Here is a 24840-nt window from a genome sequence, read left to right on the forward strand (position 1 = left end):
ATCTTATTCTAGCTCAATGCACTGTGTAATGATTTGACCTGTATAAACCAGATGCAAGGCAACCTTTCCACTGTCTCTCGGTACATGTACCAAGAAGAAGAGGATTATGACCATCAGCTGGCCTCATCTTATCACCTGCTGTTCTGTTTCAGAAGTTCTTGAGCTAATCGTGCTGTTGAATTCAGGTCATTTTTGTCTACAAATATTTAGTCCCTCTGTTGTTACCTGATTGACCCGATTTCTTTACAGGTTTGACTTTCTCCCTGACGGCTCACTACGGATCCGCTCGGCTGAAGTTTTTGACGCCGGCCACTATCTTTGCTCAGCATCCAGTGTAGCCGGCACAGATCATCACTGGATCGAACTGCACGTCTTAGGTATGTCCACGTCACAGGAATGCTGCCGTAACCGTCTGAGCAATGGTGGATACCTGTCACTGGCATGAGTGGCCAGCCCATTGATGTAACTCTAGACCTTCAGAAAAGAAAAAAAGGGCAAGCGAGCTTCGGAGGTGACATGGAAGGGGAAGAGCCGTCCGAGTGACTAACCAGGGAAATGAACTCATTCCAGTAAGGGGAGAAGTTGAACGTATCATAGACAAAAGCACTGTTTCAAGCAAGATAAACATTCATTATCTGTTGATATATTTTGGATGGGAACTATTTAGAACTAAAAGGAGGGGCTTGTCTGACACTGATTCCCATACCAACTCATATACGCAAGAGTTGCTGGAAATCCGGAGAAACACACGCAAAATGCTGGAGCAGGTCAGGCGGCATTGCTGGGATTGTTTAGCATAGATGTTGCCTGACCTGCTGAGTTCCCCCAGCGTGCTACTCCCCATACCAACTTCATTTTTCCCAGCGCCTTTAGAGTTAAGAAAATCTTCAGCATTCTCTTAATCTTCCTTCATCCCTCCAATTCTCACCCTGTATCTCCAATCGCTAGTTCCTAATTTATTTATTTAGAGATACAGCAAATAAATTTACCTCATGGTACCTTTGTGGTGTTGACCCTATACGGCTATAGTGGCTTTCACAGGGTGAAACATTTTTGAATGAATTTCTGAAACATTTGTGAATAGTTACTGTGAAGAATTTTCTTCCGGGCGTTTAGGTGCACCCATAATCCGCCCTATGCCAAGTAATATCACAGCCATTGCCAACACGCAGGCGGAGGTGAACTGTGAGGTTACAGGGAGCCCTAAGCCAGAAGTGACCTGGAAGAAAGATGGTAAACGATTGAATTTTGACCTGCAGCAGAACATGTACAGGTAACAATGAGTCCGGGAACGGAAAACTAGTGTTCGCTTGAAGGCCTGGCAAATTATTACAATGTCCCTTCATTCTAAGCACTAGGACCAAGGTGCCAGAAGTCTCAGTCTCTCGTCTCTCATCTCTCGTCTCTCTCCTCTCTCCTCCCTCCTCTCTCCTCTCTCCTCTCTCCTCTCTCCTCTCTTCTCTCTCCTCTCTCCCTCTCTCCCTCTCTCCCTCTCCCCCCTCCCCCCTCCCCCTCTCTCCTCTCTCCTCTCTCCCCTCTCATCTCTCCCCTCTCCCCTCTCCCCTCTCCCCTCTCCCCTCTCCCCTCTCCCCCTCTCCCCCTCTCCCCCTCTCCCCCTCTCCCCCTCTCCCCCTCTCCCCCTCTCCCCCTCTCCCCCTCTCCCCTCTCCCCTCTCCCCTCTCCCCTCTCCCCTCTCCCCTCTCTCCCTCTCTCCCTCTCTCCTCCCTCTCTCCCTCTCTCCTCCCTCTCTCCTCCCTCTCTCCCTCTCTCCTCCCTCTCTCCCTCTCTCCCTCTCTCTCTCCCTCTCTCCCTCTCGCTCTGGCTGGCTATGAAATTGAAGGTGTCTCAGCTGATGAGGGTGGGGGAGGAGAGCAAATTACTGAGCAGGTCACAAAAGCATGAAATTACCTGTAGTTAGAAAGGTTCCTGTACAATTTTACTCAAAGGAATTGGACTGAAGAGGCCTTTGAGAATCAATGTCATTAGTGGTTATGGATCCCAGACTGGAGCGAGGACGTGATTTTTACAAATCGTGTTTCTGGTTACAGAGTTGTGATGGGTGAAGTTCTCCATGCCAGGTCTGGAGTCTGTACCTGGTCTGTATGGTATGGTTTTGTGCTGTTAATGACCTGGGTACTCTCAGCAAAGTCACACCTCCTTGACTTTGCCGGGGCTAAATTTGGAAGAGGTTGCTCAAAGAAAAAGAGCAGTCGCTCAAAACATGGCCGTACGGAAATGACAGTGCACAATAGCATTTATCCTGTTGTTATAGCCCTAGGCCCTCTTTAATTTCAGAACCCGTGCTTTAGTAATATTGTTACCAGTTGTTCGGCTGACACACGTGTTCCCATGACGACTGGGTTCTTTCAGGTTGTTGCCATCAGGCTCCCTGGTGTTCATCTCTGCCACCACTGAAGATACAGCGCTGTATGAGTGCACGGCTTCCAACGAGGTCGGCGAGGCCCACAGGCTCATTCAGTTCACTGTGCACGGTAAGACTTTCTTGCCTTAGTGGGTCTGTGCCTGGTGAAAGGTTCTGAGGCTCCTTGCTGGCTGGCACACCGCATAAACAGATTGCAGAAGAAGAGGAGGTACAGGGATATAGGCAATAGTCTGGCTGTTGGATGAAGGCTCAGATAACATAGAACAGTATAGTTTTAACCTTCTAACTTACTCCACAATCAATCAAACCCTGCCCTCCTATACAGCCCATAACCCTCCACTTTTCTTTCATCTATGTTCTGTCTAAGAGTCTCTTTAATGCCCCCTGCCTCTGCTACCACCCTGGTAGTGCGTTCCATGTATCCACCACTCTCTATATAAAAAACTACCTCTGACATCTCCCCTATTCTTTCCTTCAAACACCTCAAAAGAACATCCTCTGGTATTAGCAATTGTCATCCCTGGGAAAAAGCCACTAGCTGTCCACTCTATTAATACCTCTTATTACCTTATACTCCAATACCAAGTCTCCTCTCATCCTTCTTCGCTCTAAAAAGAAAAACTCTAACTTGCTCAACCTTTCCTCATGAAAGGTTCTCCAATCCATGTAGCATCCTGCTAAATCTCCTCTGCACCTCCTCTAAAGCTTTCACATCCTTCCAATAATGAGATGACTAGAACTAACCACAGTACTCCAAGTTTGGTTGAACTGCAACATTGCCTCGTGGCTTTTGAACTCAATCCCTGACTAATGAAGGCCAATACACCACATGTCTTCTTAACTATCCAAACAATAGACTTGGATCCCTCTGTTTCTCCACATAGCTGAGAATCCTACCATTAATCCTGTATTCTTCCTTCAAGTTCGATCTTCCAAAGTGTATAATTTCACACCTCTCCGGATTGAACTCCATCTGCCGTTTCTCAGCCCGGATCTGCATCCTGCCTATGTAATTTACGATAAGCTTCCACCAGGGGTTCCTAACCTGGAGTCCATGGACCCCTCAGTTAACGGGAGAGGTCCAAGGTATAAAAAAGGTTGGGAACCCCTGCTCTATACTATCCACAACACCACCAACCCTCATTAGAGGATAAGAGCTATGATGAGCTGGTATAACCTGTTTATATGTTGGAATTTCTAAACAACTCTATAATATGAATCGGTTAACTTCACTTCACGTGCACAGACCTGCTTCCTTTGACGTACTGTAAATCAATTGGATCATCCATGGTTTTTGCTTGTGTCAGCGTGACCTTAGTCTGTCTGTATATTGATGCCTGTTTGCCATATTCTGGATGTGTCTCCCTTTTATTGAGCCGTCCTTCCTTTCCCATGAGACCTCTTCATGTTGAAGTTAACGATCTGCCTTCTCTGTCCTTGTGCATTAACATTCTCTGCTCTATCTTTGGCATTTATATGTCTTAACAGAAACTCTCAGCTTCCTAAACTCTGCCCCAATGCATTTATTTACTCTTTTAGATCTCCTTGGCAATGCAAATATTTGTCTGTAAAAATGGATTGAGTCGGAGATGGAACCGAGCCTATCCCTTAAAGATACAGGGTGTTTCTGGGTCATGAGCACCTGACTTATGGACACTCCTACATATGAATAAACTCCTATGGTATTATTAAGTTCAAAAGTCCAACGTTCATACATATGGTCGTTCCTACAAAGAACAGATCTAGTTTCCTTCCCTCTCCACTTTCAGTATTTGTTCTTTCTTGTCAATCTGATGTGTTTTAATGTCATTCATTACAATACTGTGGAGATATGTATAAAGTATAAAGTAATTTTGTTTATTTTCTGATTTATCTACACCTGTCAAAATGGAACCTATCCATAACCACAGGACAGGCTGTGGAGTGTGAGTTCGGCAGACGACAGAAATGCTTCACCACAGCAAAACCAATTGCATTTCCTGACCGTAATACAAGAAATGGAAGCCTGAGTTGACCATGTGATCTCTCAGATGTTAGGAAGATCGTAGGTGGTTCTCTACCTGAAGTCCACCTCTCTGGCCTGATTCCCCCTTGTTTACTTAATTAGTCATACATGTTACAGCCCTGAGTTTATCGTCCTGTATTCTGACACAGTCATGGGGGAAATCGAAGGTTAAAAATCAAGCTCCGTTGTATCTTGAAGCTAAAGGTTTTCCAATTCAATGTGATTTTGATTTTGCCAAAGAAAGCAAAACCTCTTCCTCCAAGTGCTCTTCAGTAAGAAATAGACATGCAGGGAAACAGAACTGGGGTTTTTAACATGAACCTTCAGTGAGAGTCGAGGCTTGATGGGCCATTTGGCCACCTCCTGTCTCATACTTTTTCTTTGATTCAGTAACGAAAGATCTTCTAGTTATAGAAGAACATGTTTTGGTAGATATACTGTTTTCTAAACGATTTGGAGATAAACTCTTATTGTGCCACGAAGCTCTAGGGCCCACAAACCCCTCGGTTAATGGTAAGGCTCCATGGCATAAAAAAGTTTGGGAAACCCTGATGTAGCTTCAAACAAGAGAGTGCAAAGGACTTGAAGGTAATGCAAACAGCTGAAGTATGTTTCCCATTACTGCGAACAGTCAAACTGTTCCTGAATAAACTCCTCTCCTTGTTTGTCAAGTGTCTCAACAAACTGAACTTGATAGAGTAAACCGGGGGTTTCCAACCTGGGGTCCACAGACCCTTGCTCAATGGCATTGGTCCATGGCTTAGAAAAGGTTGGGAACCCCTGGTGTAAACCATGGAGTGAAGAAGCTTAAGCATTAGTTAATCTAATAATTCCCCATAACATGGAAGACTCATTAATATCTTTGTATATTTGTACCCCAGTCCCACCATCAATTGCAGATGATTCTCCAGATATCACTGTCACTAAAATGTCCCCAGTGGTGCTAACGTGTCATGTGACTGGAATCCCTGCACCTTCAGTGACTTGGATAAAGGATGGAGCCCGACTGGGGAACCGAGGGCCAGGATACAAAGTGCTGCCGACAGGTTTGTGGGAAGGCTTACTTTCTTTTGATAGATATTTGCACGTATAAAAAATACCTTGCATCTGAAACAGGCCGAGAAGATCTACTTACTTGGTCACCATGGCTGGGCCTTGGGCCTCCATTGGCTGACCAAGGTACTGCCTGATTTTTCATCAGCTTGTAGATCAATCACAGTGAGTTGTCCATTTTGTCAATAAGATTGCATAGGTCCATGCGTTTTAGTGATTTGCTTTGCACACTTTCTAATCATCTTCAGAGTTGCCTGAATTGGTTTAGAACTTTTGTGTTCATCTAGGAATGCTGGAGATTGCCTCAGCAACACTGAGCCACGCTGGCAACTACATGTGCACGGCTCGGAACATGGTGGGAACAGCACATAAACACGTAACCCTCACAGTGCAAGGTAAATGTGCAAATGGCTTTTTATTTATACCACACCATGTCCTGCTGAAAGACCTTTCACACAAAAGGGAAATAGTATCCAATGACTCTTGCCAAGGTAATCTTGCCATAACTGAGGGAGAAGTGTATTCAGCAAATATCCCTTCAGTTGTGCTGACTGATTTAAATCATTTTTAGTTTGTTGGTGTGTTTTCTGCACTTAAATTTTCTCCAATCTCTTCTTGGCCTCATCTTTTCACATTGACAAGATGGTCAATCGGTCAATCATGCATTCAGTCACCAGCCTGTTGACTCCCAATTCACATCTTAGATTTTAACCACTCCACCACTTGCAGTCAAAGGTTGCCATATCTGAAACTTCTTTGCCCTTCTTCTTCTTCCCCGGTTTATTTCATAGGACCAAGCATTTTCGCTCATCCTTAGGTCATCTGATTTTACATTTCCTGAGGTAGCTAAATTCTGTCCAATGACTTGCCACAATGAACAATCTGCTGGGGGGAAATCAGCAGGTTGAGCTGCACTTGCTGAGGGGGTGTGGGGGAAGGAATTGTCGGCATTTTGGGTTGAAACTCTTCCGAGTTTCTCCTGCAGATTTTGTGTTGCTCTGGATTTCAGTATGTGCAGTCTCTTGTGTCCACATTGGTTGTGAAATAGTTCGGGATGCTTTATGGTGCAATATTAGTCCATCACAGTTGTTAACATAGTAAACGACTCGAGGCCATTTGCAGGAGTACCATCAATGACACAGAACCGTAAAAGGAAAAATGAAGACAAGTGACAAAAAGCTTGTCTGAAGAGGTGAAATTGAAGGAATAACTTCATTGAGAGATGGGGTAGATGGGGGAAAGATGCTTCATACTACACTGTATATCCTTGATATCAGCACAGCCACAAAGCAATCTAGTCTCAGTTTTCTCCCGTCATTCTTCCTTCTGCAAAGATGTTGATTGACACTAAGGTTCTGTATACTTCCTTATAATTCCACACGGCCAAAGCAGATATTTTTGTAACACCATTACAGTGCCAGAGACTCGGGTTCAATTTCCGCTGCTGTCTGTACGTTCTCCTGGTGACCGCTTGGGTTTTCCCAGCCACCCTGGTCTCTTCCCACATTCCAAAGACGTACAAGTTAAAATTAGTGAGTTGTGAGCATGTGCTATGTTGGCATCGCAAGTGTGGCAACATTTGCGGGCTGCCCCCAGCATTTTCTCGGACTGTGTTAGTTGTTGATGCAAACTACGCGTTTCACTGTATGTTTCAATGTATATGCGACAAGTAAAGCTAATCTTTAAATCTAACCTTCGTGAGCATACGTAATCAAATGTTCCTGAACTCCATACAGCTGATGAATAAAAATGTAACTGTACCTTTAAGAACTGCTTGACTGATTTACTATGAATTTGATGCTGTTGTTTAATCGAGGGTGACTTGCTTCAATAACTGCTGTTGTTATAGTTCTCCCTCTGTTTAGTTAGCTGACATATGCAATAGTCCTTCATGGAGGAAGAACTCTCTTTTGATTGTTCAACACTGAAACACTGAAAATCTTCTGCACTTCTTGGCCGTATATTGAGTGGCCACTTCATACGTACACCAGTACACTTGTTCAATAATATCTAATCAGCCAATCATGTGGCAGCAACTCCATGCATAAAAGCATGGTCAAGACGTTGTTGTTCAGACCAAACATCAGAATTGGGAAGAAATGTGACCTAAGTGACTTTGATCGTGGAATGTTGGTGCCAGATGGGGTGGTTTGAGTATCTCAGAAACTGCTGATCTCCTGGGATATTCATTCAGTCTCTAGAGTTTACAGAGAAGGGTATGAAAACAAAAAGAAACATCCGGTGAGCAGCAGTTCTGTGGGTGAAAACGCCTTGTTAACGAGAGAGGTCAGAGGAGAATGGCCAGGCTGGTTCAAGCTGACAGGAAGGCGACAGTAACTCAAATAACCACAATGGTTGGCACAGGAGCATCTCTGAATGTACAACACGTTGAACTTTGAAGTGGATGGGCTACAGCAGCAGAAAACCATGAACATACACTCAATGGTCACTTTATTTATTTGTTTGTTTGTTTATTTATTTTACAGAAGGTGCCTAATAAACATAGAACATCAAACAATGCAACACAAGAACAGGCCCTTCAGCCCACAATGTTGTGCTAAACCAATTAATAATCAAATAGCCAACTAAATTAATCCCTTCTGCCTACACAATGTCTATATCCTTCCATTTCCCTGACATTCATGTGCCTTTCTTAAAGTCTCTTAAACGCCCCGAATGCATCTGTCTCTACCACTACCCCAGGCAGTGACCTGGTAAACCTCTTCTGCACCGTCTTCAAAGCCTTGACATCCTTCCTACAATGGAGCAGTCAGAATTGTGTGCAAAACTTCAGATGCGGCTAAGTAGAGTTTTATAACATAACTTCCTGACTTTTGAAGGCCATATGCCTTACTAAGCCTATCAACCTGTGCTTTCAGGGAGAGTGGCCACAGAGTCTATCTTTAAAGTCTGGTCTCTGCTCCTTAGTAGCAATAATAGAGGAGTGAGGCCAAAAAGGGGCCATTGCTTCCTGGCCAGATCTCTTCTGCTGTCTCCTTTTCTTCTCTATTGAGACTGTGTTGCTGTGTCTTCTCATTCCTGAGTCGAAAGGCCTCAGTCAGGGACCTGAGCAAGCAATTTCTGTTGTCCTACTGAGGGAATGCTACACCGTTACAGGAGCTGGCTGATGGTTGAGACTTTAAACTGGATCTGTGGCATTATCTGAAGAGCACAAAATCTCATGTAAGCATTCATGCTTGTACATTTCCCCAAAATAATGCCTTAAAATAAACATCGTTTATTATATTTTGGGGGGGTTTGTGGAGACTTGTGTCAAGTTCAAGTTCAAGTTTATGGTCATTCTACTATACACACGTATGTGTTCATCCATCGCCGACGTCGATGAGGACCTCAACACCATTATGATGGTGTCGAGACTAGCGCATGATTTGGATTTAAGTGAGGGAGAGTCGCGCAGCGTCAGCCTCACTCTCTCTTCCCAATTTCCATTTGGATCCAGTGGCAAGACAGAGTCGAGACGGCTGGAGATGGGACTACGTGCAGTGGATGACCAGGACGTCTTCTGTGCCTTGTCCTGCTCTACACATTCCATGACACTTGCAGAGACCGCCTTCTTGACCGTTGGACCTTCCATTGATCTCGCTCCCTCAATCTGCCGGAGTCTGTCTTCACATGCTGGGATAGACAACTCCCTATCTCACCAAGGGTTTGAGACCCGTCGGCTACCCTCACCTGGTTTAGCCGGCTTGTCAAAGCCGTTGCCCGGGGTGTGGCCGCTGTCGCGTGCAAACAGCTACAGGGAGCCACAGGTGAGAGCTGAGTGCCAGGTGGGGACCAAAGGTGGACTAACCATCTTGAAAAGGACGCAACATGTTCCCCCCCCAGAGGTGCTACCCCTCCCTGACACCCCATACACGTATACAGCTAAGTAAAACATCGATACTCTGGGACCAAGGTTCCAAACCCAGCACACGTAATCATGCACTGCACATATAGTTACAGTCCAGCACATAGAGACACAAAATAAGATTAGCACAAGTCCCTGAGTGGCTCGGCATGTGGACAAGTTGGCATAAAGTACGAGGTGTATGTTTATGTACAGTAAGACAGTATAATGCTATTGGCACTATTAAAATAAAACAATAATTCCTATATTACAAAAGTGACTACACAAAGATATTCTGAGACTGTGAAAGGCCTGATATAAATAAATTGTTTCTTTTCTTACCTGAACGAGCTTAACACTGGAATTTATTTCATCTCCTGCCTTGCAGAACCTCCTGCTATCAAGCCCCTACCTGCCACCCTTGAAGTTGTAGTGAACAATGGTATTATGCTTCCCTGTGAGTCGACAGGTACGCCAAGACCCAGCGTTACATGGCAGAAGGATGGCATCACCGTCTCAAGCAAAGGTGAGGTGCCAATCCACACCTGAGACATCAGCCAGGTGGGACGTACCAATAACCTTGAGCAGAGGGTCGAAACCCAAGGGTTACAGACAGATTGCAGAGGAAATGAGGAAAAAAATGTTTTCACCCGAAGAGTACAATGGGTCAGGATAGGAGAGGTAGAAATTGAAATCTCTTTTAAAGAATACTGGATACATCCTTGAAAAGGCATGAGCTACAAGTCGAGAAGATGTGATTGGGGTTGGTAGTTTGCTCTTGGCTAACACCAACGTAATGGACTAGATGACAGTTTCCTGTGTCATAAGTTTTCTGTGATTCTTAGAGTACATTTTTGTTTTCTCTTAACGCAGAACAGCATTGCTGTAAGTGGGTTACGTCCCAAAGCAGCTGAACTTCACTCATCAGACCAGACTAGGACAGGAATGCTTATAGGGACTGGCTGGCTGTTACTCTGAGTTATTTCCTGACCCCAGCTGGTACAAAGAGACAGTGCATGGTGCATTTGCCCTATCACCAATGCAGTCTGGGTTGCATGCACTCCTGCTCAATTAGAAAAACAAGATCAAGATCAACAGACTATGCATCAGAACCCTCTACAAGATCACAGACTATGCATCAGAACCCTCTTTCTGAAGGGTACAAATAGCATGAAGCTGCTCATTTCATTGAAGAATCCAACAGAGAAAGGCTGGTGTAGGAACTGGGAGAATGTCCATGCTGGGGAAGAAGGGGGAGTTCTGGGGCTGAGTGATGGGAGGTCTACCATGCACCTTTACCAACACAGAATCTGGAGTGTCCACAAGGATGGGAGTTGGGAGGACAAACAGGAGTGTAGGCCACTGTTATCATCACTGATGTGAGTTTTCACATGTGTACACACAGGTTTGCCTTGTAACAGTGGAGACACTTGTGTAGACCTCCCATACGTAGCAAATAAGAATGTTTATGCTCACACCTCTATCAGATTGTGTTGTATCTGGCCTGGGTGCTGGTAACAGGAAAGTTTTGCCTACAGAATGCCACTCAATTAGAAATGTATATGAAAATCTGAAGGCAACATGCAATCCATATTAACTTTAGGATAGCTCCTCTTTTGAAGACTCTTGTCAAAGGGACTGTCCATTTTCTTCAAAGTTCAAAGTACATTTATTATCAAAGTATGTATATATTAATACAACCTTGAGATTTGTCACCTTACAGGCAGCCACTAAACAAAGAAAACCAAAAAGACCCGTTAAAAAAACAAGACCATCAAACACCCAATGTGAACAGAGAACAAAAAACAAATCATGCAAACAGTAGGTATAAGCAAATAGCACTCACAGACAGAAAGCCCAGAGCAGGCCACAGCCTCAGCCTCAGTTCAGCGCAGAGATGAGTAAACGTCACAGAGCAGCAAGCAGAACCAGCCTGGCCCTTACCCCTGAACCCAACACCCTGCCTTTTCAATCCATCATTGTCAATGCCCAACCCCAGTCCAGTGAATATGTGAACGTGTTCCTGGGGAGGAGTGGAGAATGACAAGCTGTGGGACAGGAATAAAGTTGTTGCCTTGATCTAGACCACCTCTGGTTGTGAGCATCTACACTTCCACCACAACGATGAACTTTTGGATCATTCTCAACCGTATTATGTTCGATTGCAACCGGGTCCCGGTCGCTGGACATTCACCTAGGATTGCTGACAGCCAAAAATATTGTGTTACCTCTGGAATGGGTGGCAGGCATTGCACACCATTATATCCAGGCTTAGCTACACTGCTCTATGGGGTGTTACATCATGTAGTCATTAAATGATCACTTCTGTTCCAGGACGTTTCTTGTTGGCCAATGGAGCTCTGGATATCATGAGGGTGACAGAAGAGGATTCTGGGAACTACATGTGTATTGCCCAGAATGCAGCTGGCACAGCCCTGGGTAAAACCAAGCTGGTGGTGCAAGGTAACGGCTAAAGAGAGCACGGTAAAGGGGCGAAACACTTGGGCATTTGAGATATTGTCAACTTTGCAGCATTAAAAAACTGCATTGCTAGGACCAACAGACTCAAAAACAGTTACTCTCCCCCAGGCAATAAGGTGATCAATAGCTCTACCCACTAACCCACCCCACCACTGCTTTATCATTTCCTGTCAGTCACCTTATGTACAGAAACACTCCTGTACCTAGCATCACTTTATCTACATACAATCAATCTACAAACCCCATTTCCAGGAAAGTTGGGATATTTTCCAAAATGCAATAAAAACAAAAATCTGTGATATGTTAATTCACGTGAACCTTTATTTAACTGACAAAAATACAAGAAAAGATTTTCAATAGTTTTACTGACCAACTTAACTTATATTTTGTAAACATACACAAATTTAGAACTTGATGGCTGCAACACACTCAACAAAAATTGGGACAGAGTTAAAATAAGATTGAAAAGTGCACAGAATATTCAAGTATCAGTTCAAAAGGAACATTTCTCAATGCAAGATTGCAGAAGATTTAGGTCTTTCAACATCTACTGTACATAATATTGTGAAAAGATTCAGAGAATTCAGAGACATCTCAGTGCGTAAAGGGCAAGGTCGGAAACCACTGTTGAATGCGCGTGATCTTCGAGCCCTCAGGCGGCACTGCCTAAGAAACTGTCATGCTACTGTCACAATTATAGCCACCTGGGCTCGGAGTTCTTTGGAAAACCATTGTCACTCAACACAGTCCGTCGCTGCATCCAGAAATGCAACTTGAACCTGTATTACGCAAGGAGGAAGACATACATCAACTCTATGCAGAAACGCCGGCGAGTTCTCTGGGCCCGAGCTCATCTCAGATGGACCGAAAGACTGTGGAACCATGTGCTGTGGTCAGATGAGTCCACATTTCAGCTAGTTTTCGGAAAAAACGGGCGTCAAGTTCTCCGTGCCAAAGATGAAAACGACCATCCAGATTGTTATCAGCAAAAGGTGCAAAAGCCAGCATCTGTGATGATATGGGGGTGCATCAGTGCCCACAGCATGGGTGAGTTGCATGTATGTGAAGGTACCGTTGACTCTGAGGCGTATATTAGGATTTTAGAGAGACATATGTTGCCATCAAGGCGACATCTCTTCTCGGGACGTCCATGCTTATTTCAGCAGGACAATGCCAGACCACGTTCTGCACGGGCTACAACAGCGTGGCTTTGTAGACACAGAGTGTGTGTGCTTGACTGGCCTACTGCCAGTCCAGATCTATCTCCTATTGGAAATGTATGGCGCATCATGAAGAGGAGAATCAGACAACAGAGACCATGGACAGTTGAGCAGCTGAAGTCTTATATCAAGCAAGAATGGACAAAATTTCCAATTGCAAATCTACTACAATTAGTATCCTCAGTTCCAAAACGATTAAAAAGTGTTATTAAAAGGAAAGGTGATATATCACAATGGTAAACATGCCTCTGTCCCAACTTTTGTTGAGTGTGTTGCAGCCATCAAATTCTAAATTTGTGTATGTTTACAAAATACAATTAAATTGGTCAGTAAAACTATTGAAAATCTTTTCTTTGTACTTTTGTCAGTTAAATAAAGGTTCACGTGAATTAACATATCACAGATTGTTTTTATTGCATTTTGGAAAATATCCCAACTTTTCTGGAAATGGGGTTTGTATTTATTGTGTTCTTTGTGTGTTTTTTTTGTACTGAATCAGAATCAGAGTAACAATTATTTCATTCTCCTTTACACCTGAGTACTGGCAATGTGTGTGTTTTGCCCATTAAGCCACTGGCGGTTAGGGCAGCAATGAAGTTCCTCCATCTCTGGGTTTCCTTCATTGTGTCAGTAGCCTCCTCTCGGTTTTCACTACTGTCAGTCATGCAAGTCCCGGCTGGAGACTCAGGAATACCGTCACACTCAGATGTAGGAGGATTCTTCAATGCTGTTTCTGTAAACATTTTGCTTTACCAGTCAGGATTGTTAGCCCTGAGCTGAACCCCTGAACCTGGAGGACTGGTGGACCACACTTAATCTGTCCTCTACCCTTTGACCTGTTTGGCATGGGTGACCCAACCAAGAGCCAAAGCATAAAGCCCTGACTCCAGCCAACACAGCTCTTGGGGTTAGTGAGGCATGAGAGCCTCCAAACCATGACAAGCTTGTGATCCCCTTGGAGGTGTGCTGGAAATGACATCAAGCATTGAATCTTTGGTGGCTCTATTCTTCCTGAAGGTGTTCCATTTTTTTTGGGAGGAATATAAAGCTACTGTACATGTGAGTCTAATGATTTGAATGCAGAGAATATTCTATGCCAGATAAATATTTTTAAAATGTTTCACATTGTTCAGCTTCCAAGTACTCCATCAAGGTACTAAACTTGAGCACTGAAAGACCATCTAGCAATCATGCATCATCTGATCATCCTTGTGTGCGGTTTTGGACTCCGAGTCTGGGTGGAAATATCTTTGCTTTAGAGGGAGGGCAGCCAAGATTCGCCACTCTGCCCCCTGGAGTGGCATGACTAACATATGAAGGTTGGGATCTTTGAGCTTTTATTGGTGAGAGGTCAGAAGAATGAGAGGGGACCATGTTAAAATCCTGACAGGTCCGGGCAGGCTAGATGTAGGAAGAATGTTCCTGGTGACAGGGAAGTCCAGAACTGGGTCACAATCTAAGGATTCATGATACATTATTTATTATTATAGATTACTTTTGAGTCGTATAGCATGGAAACTTACGGCCCAACTGGTCCATGCCAACCGAGATTCCCACCTAAGCTGGTCCCATTTGCCCACATTTAGAACATAGAACATAAGACATTACAGCACAGTACAGGCCCTTCAGCCCACAATGTTGTGCTGATATTTTAACCACTCAAAGATCAATTTCACTCTTCTTTCCCTCATAGCCTATTTTTTTTATCATCCATTTGCCTATCGTCTATTTGCTAAGTGCCCCTAAAGTATCTGCCTCTACTACCATCCCTGGCAGGGCATTCCACATACTCAACTCTCTCTGTTTTAAATTTGCCCCCTCATGCCCCATTGAGGAAGAAGTTTCGCTCTTTTTGTCTCAACATATTACAGTAAGGGTGGAGATTGAGGAGAAATTTCTTCAGAGGAGGCAAATTATTAGACGTATTCTAGAAAGTTAAATGTGGGACTAATGGCTGAGGAGAGATGAAAGAGTGTTGGGGAGAAAACAGGAGCAGGGTACTGAAATCGGATGACAAACCGTAATCACATCAAATGAGAAGCAAGCTTGAAGAACCAGATTTTCTATTCCTTAAGCTGTTCTAATTAACTGGCAAGCACTGCATCACAGGACAGCTGCCTATAAAACTGATCTCCCCATTGCCCTCAGCCCTGAACAAAGATGGTCAAGGGTCTCACATTATCTTGGTTCCTAGAGAACCAAGGATTGGATAATTTGACCTCCCTATTCCATCAATTTCTCGATAGAAACGTACTGACCTCTCACTCCAGAGAGCATGAAGTTGGAATCAGATGGAGAGAGTCCATTGATATTTGATTTGGTAGATAAATAAATTGCATATTGTGTCATGGTTGATTGAAAATAGCACTCTCTCTCTTTAATTCAGTGCCCCCGGATATCAAAGCCAGCAGCAGAGAATATAAAGCCACCGTTCATCACTCTGCCATGTTACCCTGTGAGGCAGCAGGCCACCCTAAACCAGAGATAACCTGGGTCAAGGATGGCCGCCCGGTCAGTGACCACGCGTACCTGCAGATCTTTGCCAACGGCTCTCTGCACATTCCACAGGTCGCGCTTCCTGACGCGGGCTGGTACACGTGTGTGGCCCAGAACAAAGCCGGTGTGGTCACTGTGGACAGGACTCTGGTGGTGCAAGGTGAGAGGGCATTGTCGGAAGGATTTGTGTCAGGGTGCTAGCTGGAGATTTAACTTTGCCAGCCTCTTTGGGCGGCATGCACACATCCTTCATGCCATCGGGTGAATTCAGGTTCGTTCCTCAGCACCTGCCAGCCCACCATCCATCCGCGAGAATCACTGGCATTCCAAATGGTCTCCAACCACCGGCACCTGCCCCTGACCTCTAACTCTCCCTCATGCCTGTCCCCTAACTTCCTGCAGTGCCCCAAAACCTTCCCTACAAAACTAAAAAAAACTACTACATCCGAGCCACGAACTCAATGGACATCACAGCTCAGAGCCATCTTGACCAGAAGAATGTCTGATCTTGCTGTACCTATTGTTTTCGGGAGTCCTGAATCAATATTTGCCCCACCCCCTCCCAGAGGCCAACCACAACCTCAACTCCTGCTTGTCCGAGGAAGCTCACTCTACTTGTTTTGGAGGAGGCGAAAGATTTCTGGTGGGCCCTTTGAAAGCATTTCAGAGGGAGCAGAAGGTCCCCCTGATGTTGCTTCGGACACATTGACCAACAACAATGGGTCAGTGCCACAGGAACACAAGAAATTCCGAGGATGCCAGAAACTTTGAGCAACACACACACAAAATGCTGGAGGAACACAACAGAACAGGCAGCACCTACGGAGGTGAATAAACAGTCGGTGTTTCAGGCCAAGAGCCTTTATCTGGACCGGAGAGGAAGGGGGAAGAAGCCAGAATAAGTTGGTGGGGGAGAGGGGAAGGAGTACAAGCTGGCAGGTGATAGGTGAGAACAGATGACAGAGGAGGTGGGTGGGTCAATATCTGTTGCTTAAAGAAGGGTCTCTGCCCAAACGTCGACTGTTTATTCCTCTCCATTGCTGCTGCCTGACCTGCTGAGTTCCTCTAGCATTTTGAGTGCGTCGCTCAGTATCAGTCACCATTGCGGGATCTTACTCTACTTACACCGGATTGCATGTTTGCCTACCATATTTCCGAAGTTCTGAAGTGGATGTGAAATTCTTTGGGACATGCCAGGGAAAAGGAAGTGAAAGTGGAAGATACTGGAAACATTCAGAGCAGAGTTATTGTATCTTTTGTCAGCTCTGGGCAAAGTAAGCAACACAGCTTTTTTTAAATGGCGGAGAAAGAGGAAGGGTGGAAACTCAAAGGTAACGATAGTGTGAGAAACGAAAGCAATCTGTTTTAGTGTCAGCTGAAAGACATTGGGAAGGCTTATTAACGAAGATGAATCTCAGGATAGAATATGGTGACATATACATACTTCGGTAATAAATTTACTTTGAACTTATGAAGTTTTGAACGATGTTCTCAGGAGATATAAATAGAAAGATGATGATATTATAACAGACAGAGAAAAAAAATTCTGGAATAGTGAGGCATGGGTCATTGCAGTTATTGGAGATCTGGAATAAAAGAGAGTACCAGAATTACTGAGGAGATCAGTGGGAGAGAGGGTCCTGCAGGGATGCTGTTTCATTGTGCTTTCTTCTGGCGCAGTTCCACCGTTGATTCTGATTGGCCAGTCAGAGCTCTCGGTGCTGGAAGATTCACAGGTCCTCTTGCCCTGCACTGCCCAGGGATCGCCTGCACCCATGGTCTATTGGGAGAAGGATGGTGCTGCCGTGCCGGATGTCCCGGGGAAATTCACCGTCCTGCAGTCTGGAGAATTGATAGTGGAAAATGCAATGGTAGGTCGCTGCACAGCACAAAGTTTGACCTGTGTCGGTAAAATTGCCTTAATATAACACTTACTGTCCCATCAAGCATGTGTCAATTAGAATCTCCAGTCTCTCCTGAAGGTGCTGAGATGGCAATTCTGTTTTATGGGCACCTGCCCTGCAGATGGTCTGCTCCTGAGATCTAACAAACTTATTCACCATGGGATATACGGTCAGTGGCCATTTTATTAGATACCTCCTCTCCCTAATAGAGTGGCCACTGGGTGTATGTTTGTGGTCTTCTGCTGCTGTAGCCCATCCTCTTCAAGGTTTGGCGTGTCGTGCATTCAGAGATGCTTTTCTGCATGGCACTGTTGTAACGTGTAGTTATTTGAGTTCCTGTCACCTTCCTGTCAGCTTGAACCAGTCGGGCCATTCTCCTCTGGCCTCTCTCATTACCAAAGCATTTTCACCCACAGAACTGCCGATTACTGGATATTTTCCTGTTTTTTGTACCATTCTCTGTAAACTCTAGAGAATATTGTGTGTAAAAATCCCAGAAGAACAGCAGTTTCTGAGATACTCAAACCACTCCATCTGGCACCAACATTCATTCCACAGTTAAAGTCACTCAGATCACATTTCTTCCCCGTTCTGATGTTTGGTCTGAACAACAACAGAACTTTTTGACCATGTCTGGATGCTTTTATGCATTAAGTTGCTGCCATGTGATTGGCTGATTAGATATTTGTATTTACATGCAGGTGTACAGGTGTACAGGTGTGCCTAATAAGATGGCCAATGAACGTAGCTATAGGAAATGTTCGATTCTCAGTGCACTCACAATTGTTGTGTACACACCTATGAAACACCTGACACAAACAATCCCACAACACTGTTTTGAAGAACAAGGGAGATTCCCAGGTATCCTGGTGAACTGTTATCTCTCAATTGACACTCGGCAGGAGAATGGGGTAATAAATCAGTCATGATGGAATAGTGGAGCAGACTCGATGGGCTGAATGGCCTAATTCTGCTCCTATCTTCTGTGGTCTTATGGTCACTGCAATGGATTAAGTGGTCATTATGGAGACATAGAATGGCTGCAGTACAGGAGGCCATTCAGCCCATCATATCTGCAGCAGCTCTCTCCTAGAACAGCTCATGAGATCCGTCCCACAGCCTTCTCTGTAAGTCCTGTAAGTTTTTCCTTGCAAAATATTTATCTAATTTCCTCTAGGAAGGTGGAATACAACCTGCCTCCACCACATCCGCAGTAATGCAGTCCAGATTTCAACCACATGCTGTGTAAAATGAAAAAAAGTTTTCCATCATTCACTGTTAATAGTCTTCCCTTTTAGTTTATACCTGTGACCTCAAATCCTTGACTCCTCCATTAACGGAAACAACCTCAATATTCTGTCCATTCTGTCCAGAAACTCATCCTATTTTTTAAAAATCTCCCTCTGTCAAATTTCTAAAGAGAACAGTCTCTGTCTTTTCCATGTGTCCTCATTACTGCAAGCCCCTCAGTCCCAGAACTATTTGCATATAGATTCTTCTTTTTAGAGATACAGCACAGAACAGGCCCAGCCCAATGAGCGATACTGCCCAGCAACCTATCTATATTTAACACTAGCCTAATCACGGGACAGTTTCCTCTAACCAGTACGCCATTGGATTGTGGGAGGAAACCAGAGCACCCAGAGGAAACCCACACAGTCGAACATACAAACTCCTTACGATGGCGCCAGAATTAAACTATGAATTCTTTCTAAATTGTGGCAACCAGAACTGAACACAATACTCAAACCAATGTCCAACAACACTTTTCTTTTGGTTTAAGGGTTTATCTCACTGATCATGTAACTTTTGCTCACTAATTAGTGCTACACTAAGATGTCTCCATTTTGTAGTAGTTCGAAAAAAGTACTGTAAAGAGCTTTGGATATTTTGTTAAGTTCATACCACCCCTGATGAGGAATGTACCGGATGAACTCTGTCCAATTTCCTCCCTGGTCCCCTCACTTGGTCTCCTTGTACCATATTGTCACCATTAATGGTCACAATATTGAGATTGACAAGAACAGCATCAGTTGTTGCTTCTTCTGAATTCCCTACCTGTCTTGCCTGAGAAATCGCCCTCCCTTCTCCCCCCCCATCATTCTGACTCCACGGGAAAGATCAACCATCTAGGGTATCAAAAATAACAGCACTCACAGCACGCTGGAGGAACTCAGCAGGTCAGGCAGCATCCGTGGAAACGATCGGTCGACATTTTGGGCTGGAACCCTTCGTCAGGACTGAAGAGGGAAGGGGCAGAGGCCCTATAAAGAAGGTGGGGGGAGGGTGGGAAGGAAAAGGTTGGTAGGTTCAGGAAACAATCTGCAGATTATTTTGTGTTTATGATAAAAAAAATAACAGGTTCCGCCATCCTAAAGCCCTTCGCATCGCCAGTAACAATGGATCCGCACCCCCAGTTCACACTCACCTGCACTGAGGCAGGTGCCCTAACGTAAGAGCACCTTTTATGTCAAAAATTAACCTGATTCCATGATCTACAGACTCACTTTACAACTCATGTTCTCAGTATTATTTTTACATAGTTTGTCTTCTTTTGAACATTGATTGTCAGTCTCTAACTGTTTAAGAGTTGTTTTTCGTAAAATGCTATTGTATCTATTTTTCTCCTGTAAGCACCCGATGAATCACAGGATACGATAGTGTTTGAATTCTGAATGTCTGACTGTACATTGACCACCACTGTCAATCCATTAATGTTCCCTGAAGCTTAGTTGGTGAGAATCTCACCTCTCCATCAAAAAGTTGTGGAGGTTGAAGTCCCATGCATGAAACCTAAATGCAAACATCAAGCTTCATTGTAACACTGAAGGAGTTTTTCCTGTCAGAGGTACTTTCTTTCAGATGGGATGTTAAGGAAGTCCTTCTGATGCACTGTCAGTTAAAGATCCCATAGCTCTGTTTTGAAGGAAACCAGGGAGCTAATAGCAGCATCCATTGATGAACTCTCTGCCAACATCTTTAAATTAGGTTATCTAGTTGTTCCTGTTTGTGGGAGCTTGCTGCCATCTTCTAAATTCCCCTGGTGACTGAATGAATACATTTCATGTTGCTTTGAAATGCTCCAAGGTGATGATTTAATTTCAATGCAGTTCTTGTGCTTTCGTACTGTCAGCCAATTATTACCAGGAGCAAATGTCACCTGTCTGGGGAGAGCTACAGAGGGAAGCTCTCTACCTCCTCAACAATCCCTATTTCACTTAGATATTTCCACTTCAGTGTGCTTGGAGAAGTCCTGTGACCACAGAGAGGGAGCTGAGGTCAATAACCTGCACTCTTTCCTTTGCTCTCCCAGCCAGAGGATGTGGGTGTCTATACCTGTACAGCAGTCAACCCTGTCGGCAAGGACAGCCATCACATTCGCCTGTCTGTGAACGTTCAGCCAGCATTCACCGAGCTCCCTGCTGACCTCTCTCTCCACAAGGGTGAAAGGCTGCTATTGACGTGTGCAGCGAAGGGGCTGCCAGCTCCCTCCATCAGCTGGACATTCAATAACAAGCCCATTACAGGTAAGTGGGGGGAGAGCTGTGGCATTCTAACACTGCTCCGTGCTGAGCAAAGGTGCCATCTTAATGGATACGCAATATTTCATCATATGCTGTTGGACTGCTTCACTGACGCCCACGTTAGACTTGCTTCCTTCACCCATTGACGCTCCTTCGCAGGAGAGGCTACACAGGGAATGCCTGAACCTGGAATTGTTGCTCATTCTGCCCTTCGTTCTGAGTAGCACGGGTTTGACCAGAACAGTGAACCAAGGACAGAGTCCAGACTGATACCTCCACATCTCAGGCCAAATCATACCCCCACAGGGATAGCTACAATAATGGAATAGGACAGGATAATCAGCTCTTTCACGTTCCCTGCCATTCGCTTATCTAAAGGCTGATTTCTCCCTGCATTCTAATGGTAGACCTTAGAACTTAGAACGTAGAGCAGTACAGGCTCTTTATCCCACGATGTTGTGCCAACCTTTTAACCTACTCCATGATCAATCCAACCCTCCCTCCCACACTGGGTTCCATCTTTCATCCACCTGCCTATCAAAGAGTCTCTGAAATATCCCTAATGTATCTCTGCCTCTATCACCAGTCCTGACAGCTTGTTCCTTGCATCCAGCACTCTCTGTGTAAAAAAAAAACTACCTCTTGACATCCCCTTTATACATTCCCCCAATCACCTTAAAATTATGCCCCCTCATATTAGGCATTTCCACCCTGGGGAAAAGACACTCTATCTACACCTCAGCATCTAATACACTTCTATCTCATCCTCCAACCTTAGCTTTATCATCTTTTAATTATCTTACCAAACAACAATTTCAGAGGAAGATCTCCGGCATCACAGCTTTCTGAGGAGAGAATTCCAGATTTCATGGAAAAATTACTTCCTGATTCCCCTCCTTAGCAGATATCTAAAATTACATCCCTTTATGCTTGATTTCTCCCATCAGAAGAAACAGTTAGATGGTTTCTCTGTATCCATGCCATTGTATGTTTTTTCCTGTTTAAAATGTATCATTCAGATCTCTGCTCAATCTCCTGTACTGAAGGGAATATGATCTAACTTTGTCTTCCTAATTTCATCCTCATGGAAATCAGATGGCTGGAATTTCATCCCAGGCATAGGGCGGCAAAAGATTATTGTGATTGGATTCACTAGATCTGAAATTTTAAGAGTTGAGGACCATGTGCTTTCTACTCTGCGTGCTTTGTGCGCTTGCCCTCGGTGAATTCCTAGCCAAGGTGTTCTGATGGATCTGCGTTGAACGCCATCTAAAGCCAATGTATCTGTCCAAAGGTGCAGAGCACAAAACGGGGTGTGAACAACCCTCGGCTCCGTCCTCTTTGAGGGAAATTACTCTGAAGCTCTTGGCTTGGGTATGAAATGATGATCTGTTTATACTTCTCACTGCCTCAGTAAAGCGACCAGCGCAATCAAAGACTCCGCTCACCCTGCACATCCTTTCTTCCCCCTCTCCCATCAGGCAGAAGTTACAAAGGCCCGAAAGCAGATGCCACCATGCTCAATGAGAGCTCCTCTCCTGCTGTTATCAGGCTCTTGAACGGATCTTCGTAGAGTCATAGAGAAGTACAGCACAGAAACAGGCCCTTCAGCCCATCTAGTCTGTGCCGAACCATTTAAACCGCCTACTCCCACCAGGACCATAGCCCTCCATACCCCTACCATCCATGTACCTATTCAGACTTCTCTTAAACATTGAAATCGAGCTCTCATGCACCACTTGTGCTGGCAGCTCGTTCCACACTCTCACAACCCTCTATGTGAAGAGGTTTCCCCTCATGTTCCCCTGAAACATTTCACCTTTCACCCTTAGCCCATCTCTAGTTGTAGTTCCACCCAACCTCAGTGGAAAAAGCCTGCTTGCACTTACCCTATCTATACCCCTCATAATTCTGTATACCTCTATCAAATCTCCCCTCGGTCTTCTTCGTTTCAAGGAATAAAGTCCTAACCTATTCAATCTCGTGCAATAAGATGCACTCCTGGCCTCACAATCTACCTCGTTGTGATCTTGCCCTTCATCATTTCCCTGAAATGCACTTTTTTCGGTGGCTTTTGCATTTCATTCTGTATTTTTATTATTTATTTGTATTTATTTATTTAGAGATACAGCACAGTAACAGGTGCTTCTGGCCCAGTATGCCTGTGCTGCCCAGTTATCCCTAGGTGTCTAATTAACCTACTGGCCTGTATGTCTTTGGAATGTGGGAGGAAACCAGAGCACCCGGAGGAAACCCACGCCATCATGGGGAGAATGTACAAACTCCTTACAGACAGGTTGCTGGCGCTGTAATAGCATGAGGCTAGCCGCAGGCCTACCGTGCCGCCTTAACTGGTTTACCTTATTCTATCTCAGTGCATGATGTCATGATTTGACTTGTAGGAACAGTGCGCAAGACAAGCTTTTCACTGTATCTTGGTACATGTAGCTATAATAAACCAATACCATTATACGACCATAAGATATAGGAGCAGAACTACACCATCTGACCCATCGAGTCTGCTCCACTATTTCATCATGGCTGATCCAACTTTCCTCTCAGCCCCAATGTCCTGCCTTCTCCCCGTATTCCTTCATGCTCCAAGCAATCAAGAATGTGTCACCAAGATCCGTGCGTGCCAGCAGAGATTCTGAAAATCAATCCTCTGTAATCTGTGTGGTGGGTGGAGTGGAAATGGAAGTGGGTCCGGAATGTTGGGGATATACTTCCTATTTGGAAGATATCGGTAAACCCTGTCCTCATCCTCATCATTATGCGCCGTTTCGTATTGACGTAGGCGATCATGGTCTCTTGGCCATGATTGTTCTTGGCAAACTTTTCTTTTTGCCTTCTTCTGGGCAGTGTCTTTACAAGATGGGTGGCCCCAGCCATTATCAATACTGCTCAGAGATTGCTTGCCTGGCACCAGATGGCGCATAACAAGGGCTTGGTGATGTGCACCAGCTGCTCACCTGACCATCCACACCTGCTCCTGTGGCTTCACGTGACCCTGATCGAGGGGCTAAGCAGGTGCTACACCTCGCCCAAGGGGGACCTGCAGGCTAGCGGAGGGAAGGAGCGCCTTACACCTCCTTTGGCAGAGACGTATCTCCACCCTGCCACCCTGCCCTGCCCACCCCAAAGACACAATATCATACACCTCAGGAAAAGACAAGAGTAAGCATTCAGCTGCTGTCAGCCAGAGAACAATCGTCCTGACTCTCTCCCTCTCTCATCACTTTGTGAAAGCTTCACAGACTGAAGGCCTGAGTGAACTGATGATAGAAAGGGTTTCCAAAGAAGATTCTGGAACTTACGTGTGCACAGCAGAGAATGCTGTGGGGGTGATTAGAGCCATTGGATTTGTCTACGTGAAAGGTAAGATGATCGTTTCTTACTGATGGGAACGATAATGACCTTCCATTAATCTTGGGAATAACAATGACCCAGTCTGAGGACAGTGTTTACATTCCAGCAATGGGAATAAGGATCCAGTAATTGTTTTTATCACAGGATGAAGGATAATGGCTGGCACAATGTACTCTAGTTCAAATAAACCTGAACATATCAAAACCGGTTACCTTAGTCCAGTTAGTTTAATCTGTTTTTTTAAACTAACTAGATATATGCAGTCAGGGTTAAAAACAAGCCAAGAAGGGTGACTTCAGCAGGATGAGTTTCAATTCAGGAGCAAAACATGTTACACTACAAAGGCTATTCAGCCCATCATGTCGAATCAGGCACACCATGGCCAATCCCAGTTCCCAGCTCTTGCCTGTGACCCTGCAGATAATATCTCCCCTGGTGTTTGTCTGAGTAGTTTTTGATTGTGTGTGGACAGCTCTGCCATCCTTTTGGGCAGTGAGTTTCAGACCAACACCACTTCCTGGGTGAAGTGTTTATTTCTCAAGTCCCCTTTACACCTTC

The 24840-nt window shown here is 44.7% G+C and overlaps 1 protein-coding gene across 1 annotated transcript in view; it reads left to right on the plus strand.

Moving 5' to 3' along the window:
* Nucleotides 1-24840, plus strand: part of LOC134360080 (hemicentin-1-like) — a 425813-nt gene that overhangs the window by 331097 nt on the left and 69876 nt on the right. Inside the window, exons 74-84 of the mRNA XM_063074161.1 lie at nucleotides 250-377; nucleotides 1117-1273; nucleotides 2371-2492; nucleotides 5270-5434; nucleotides 5729-5836; nucleotides 9677-9814; nucleotides 11623-11751; nucleotides 15376-15645; nucleotides 17166-17356; nucleotides 20703-20916; nucleotides 24163-24291. Coding sequence (XP_062930231.1) covers nucleotides 250-377; nucleotides 1117-1273; nucleotides 2371-2492; nucleotides 5270-5434; nucleotides 5729-5836; nucleotides 9677-9814; nucleotides 11623-11751; nucleotides 15376-15645; nucleotides 17166-17356; nucleotides 20703-20916; nucleotides 24163-24291 — 1751 coding nt within the window. The remainder of the gene's footprint in view (nucleotides 1-249; nucleotides 378-1116; nucleotides 1274-2370; nucleotides 2493-5269; nucleotides 5435-5728; nucleotides 5837-9676; nucleotides 9815-11622; nucleotides 11752-15375; nucleotides 15646-17165; nucleotides 17357-20702; nucleotides 20917-24162; nucleotides 24292-24840) is intronic.

Source organism: Mobula hypostoma, chromosome 21 (assembly GCF_963921235.1).
Source record: "Mobula hypostoma chromosome 21, sMobHyp1.1, whole genome shotgun sequence".
NCBI classification, from domain to species: Eukaryota; Metazoa; Chordata; class Chondrichthyes; order Myliobatiformes; family Myliobatidae; genus Mobula; species Mobula hypostoma.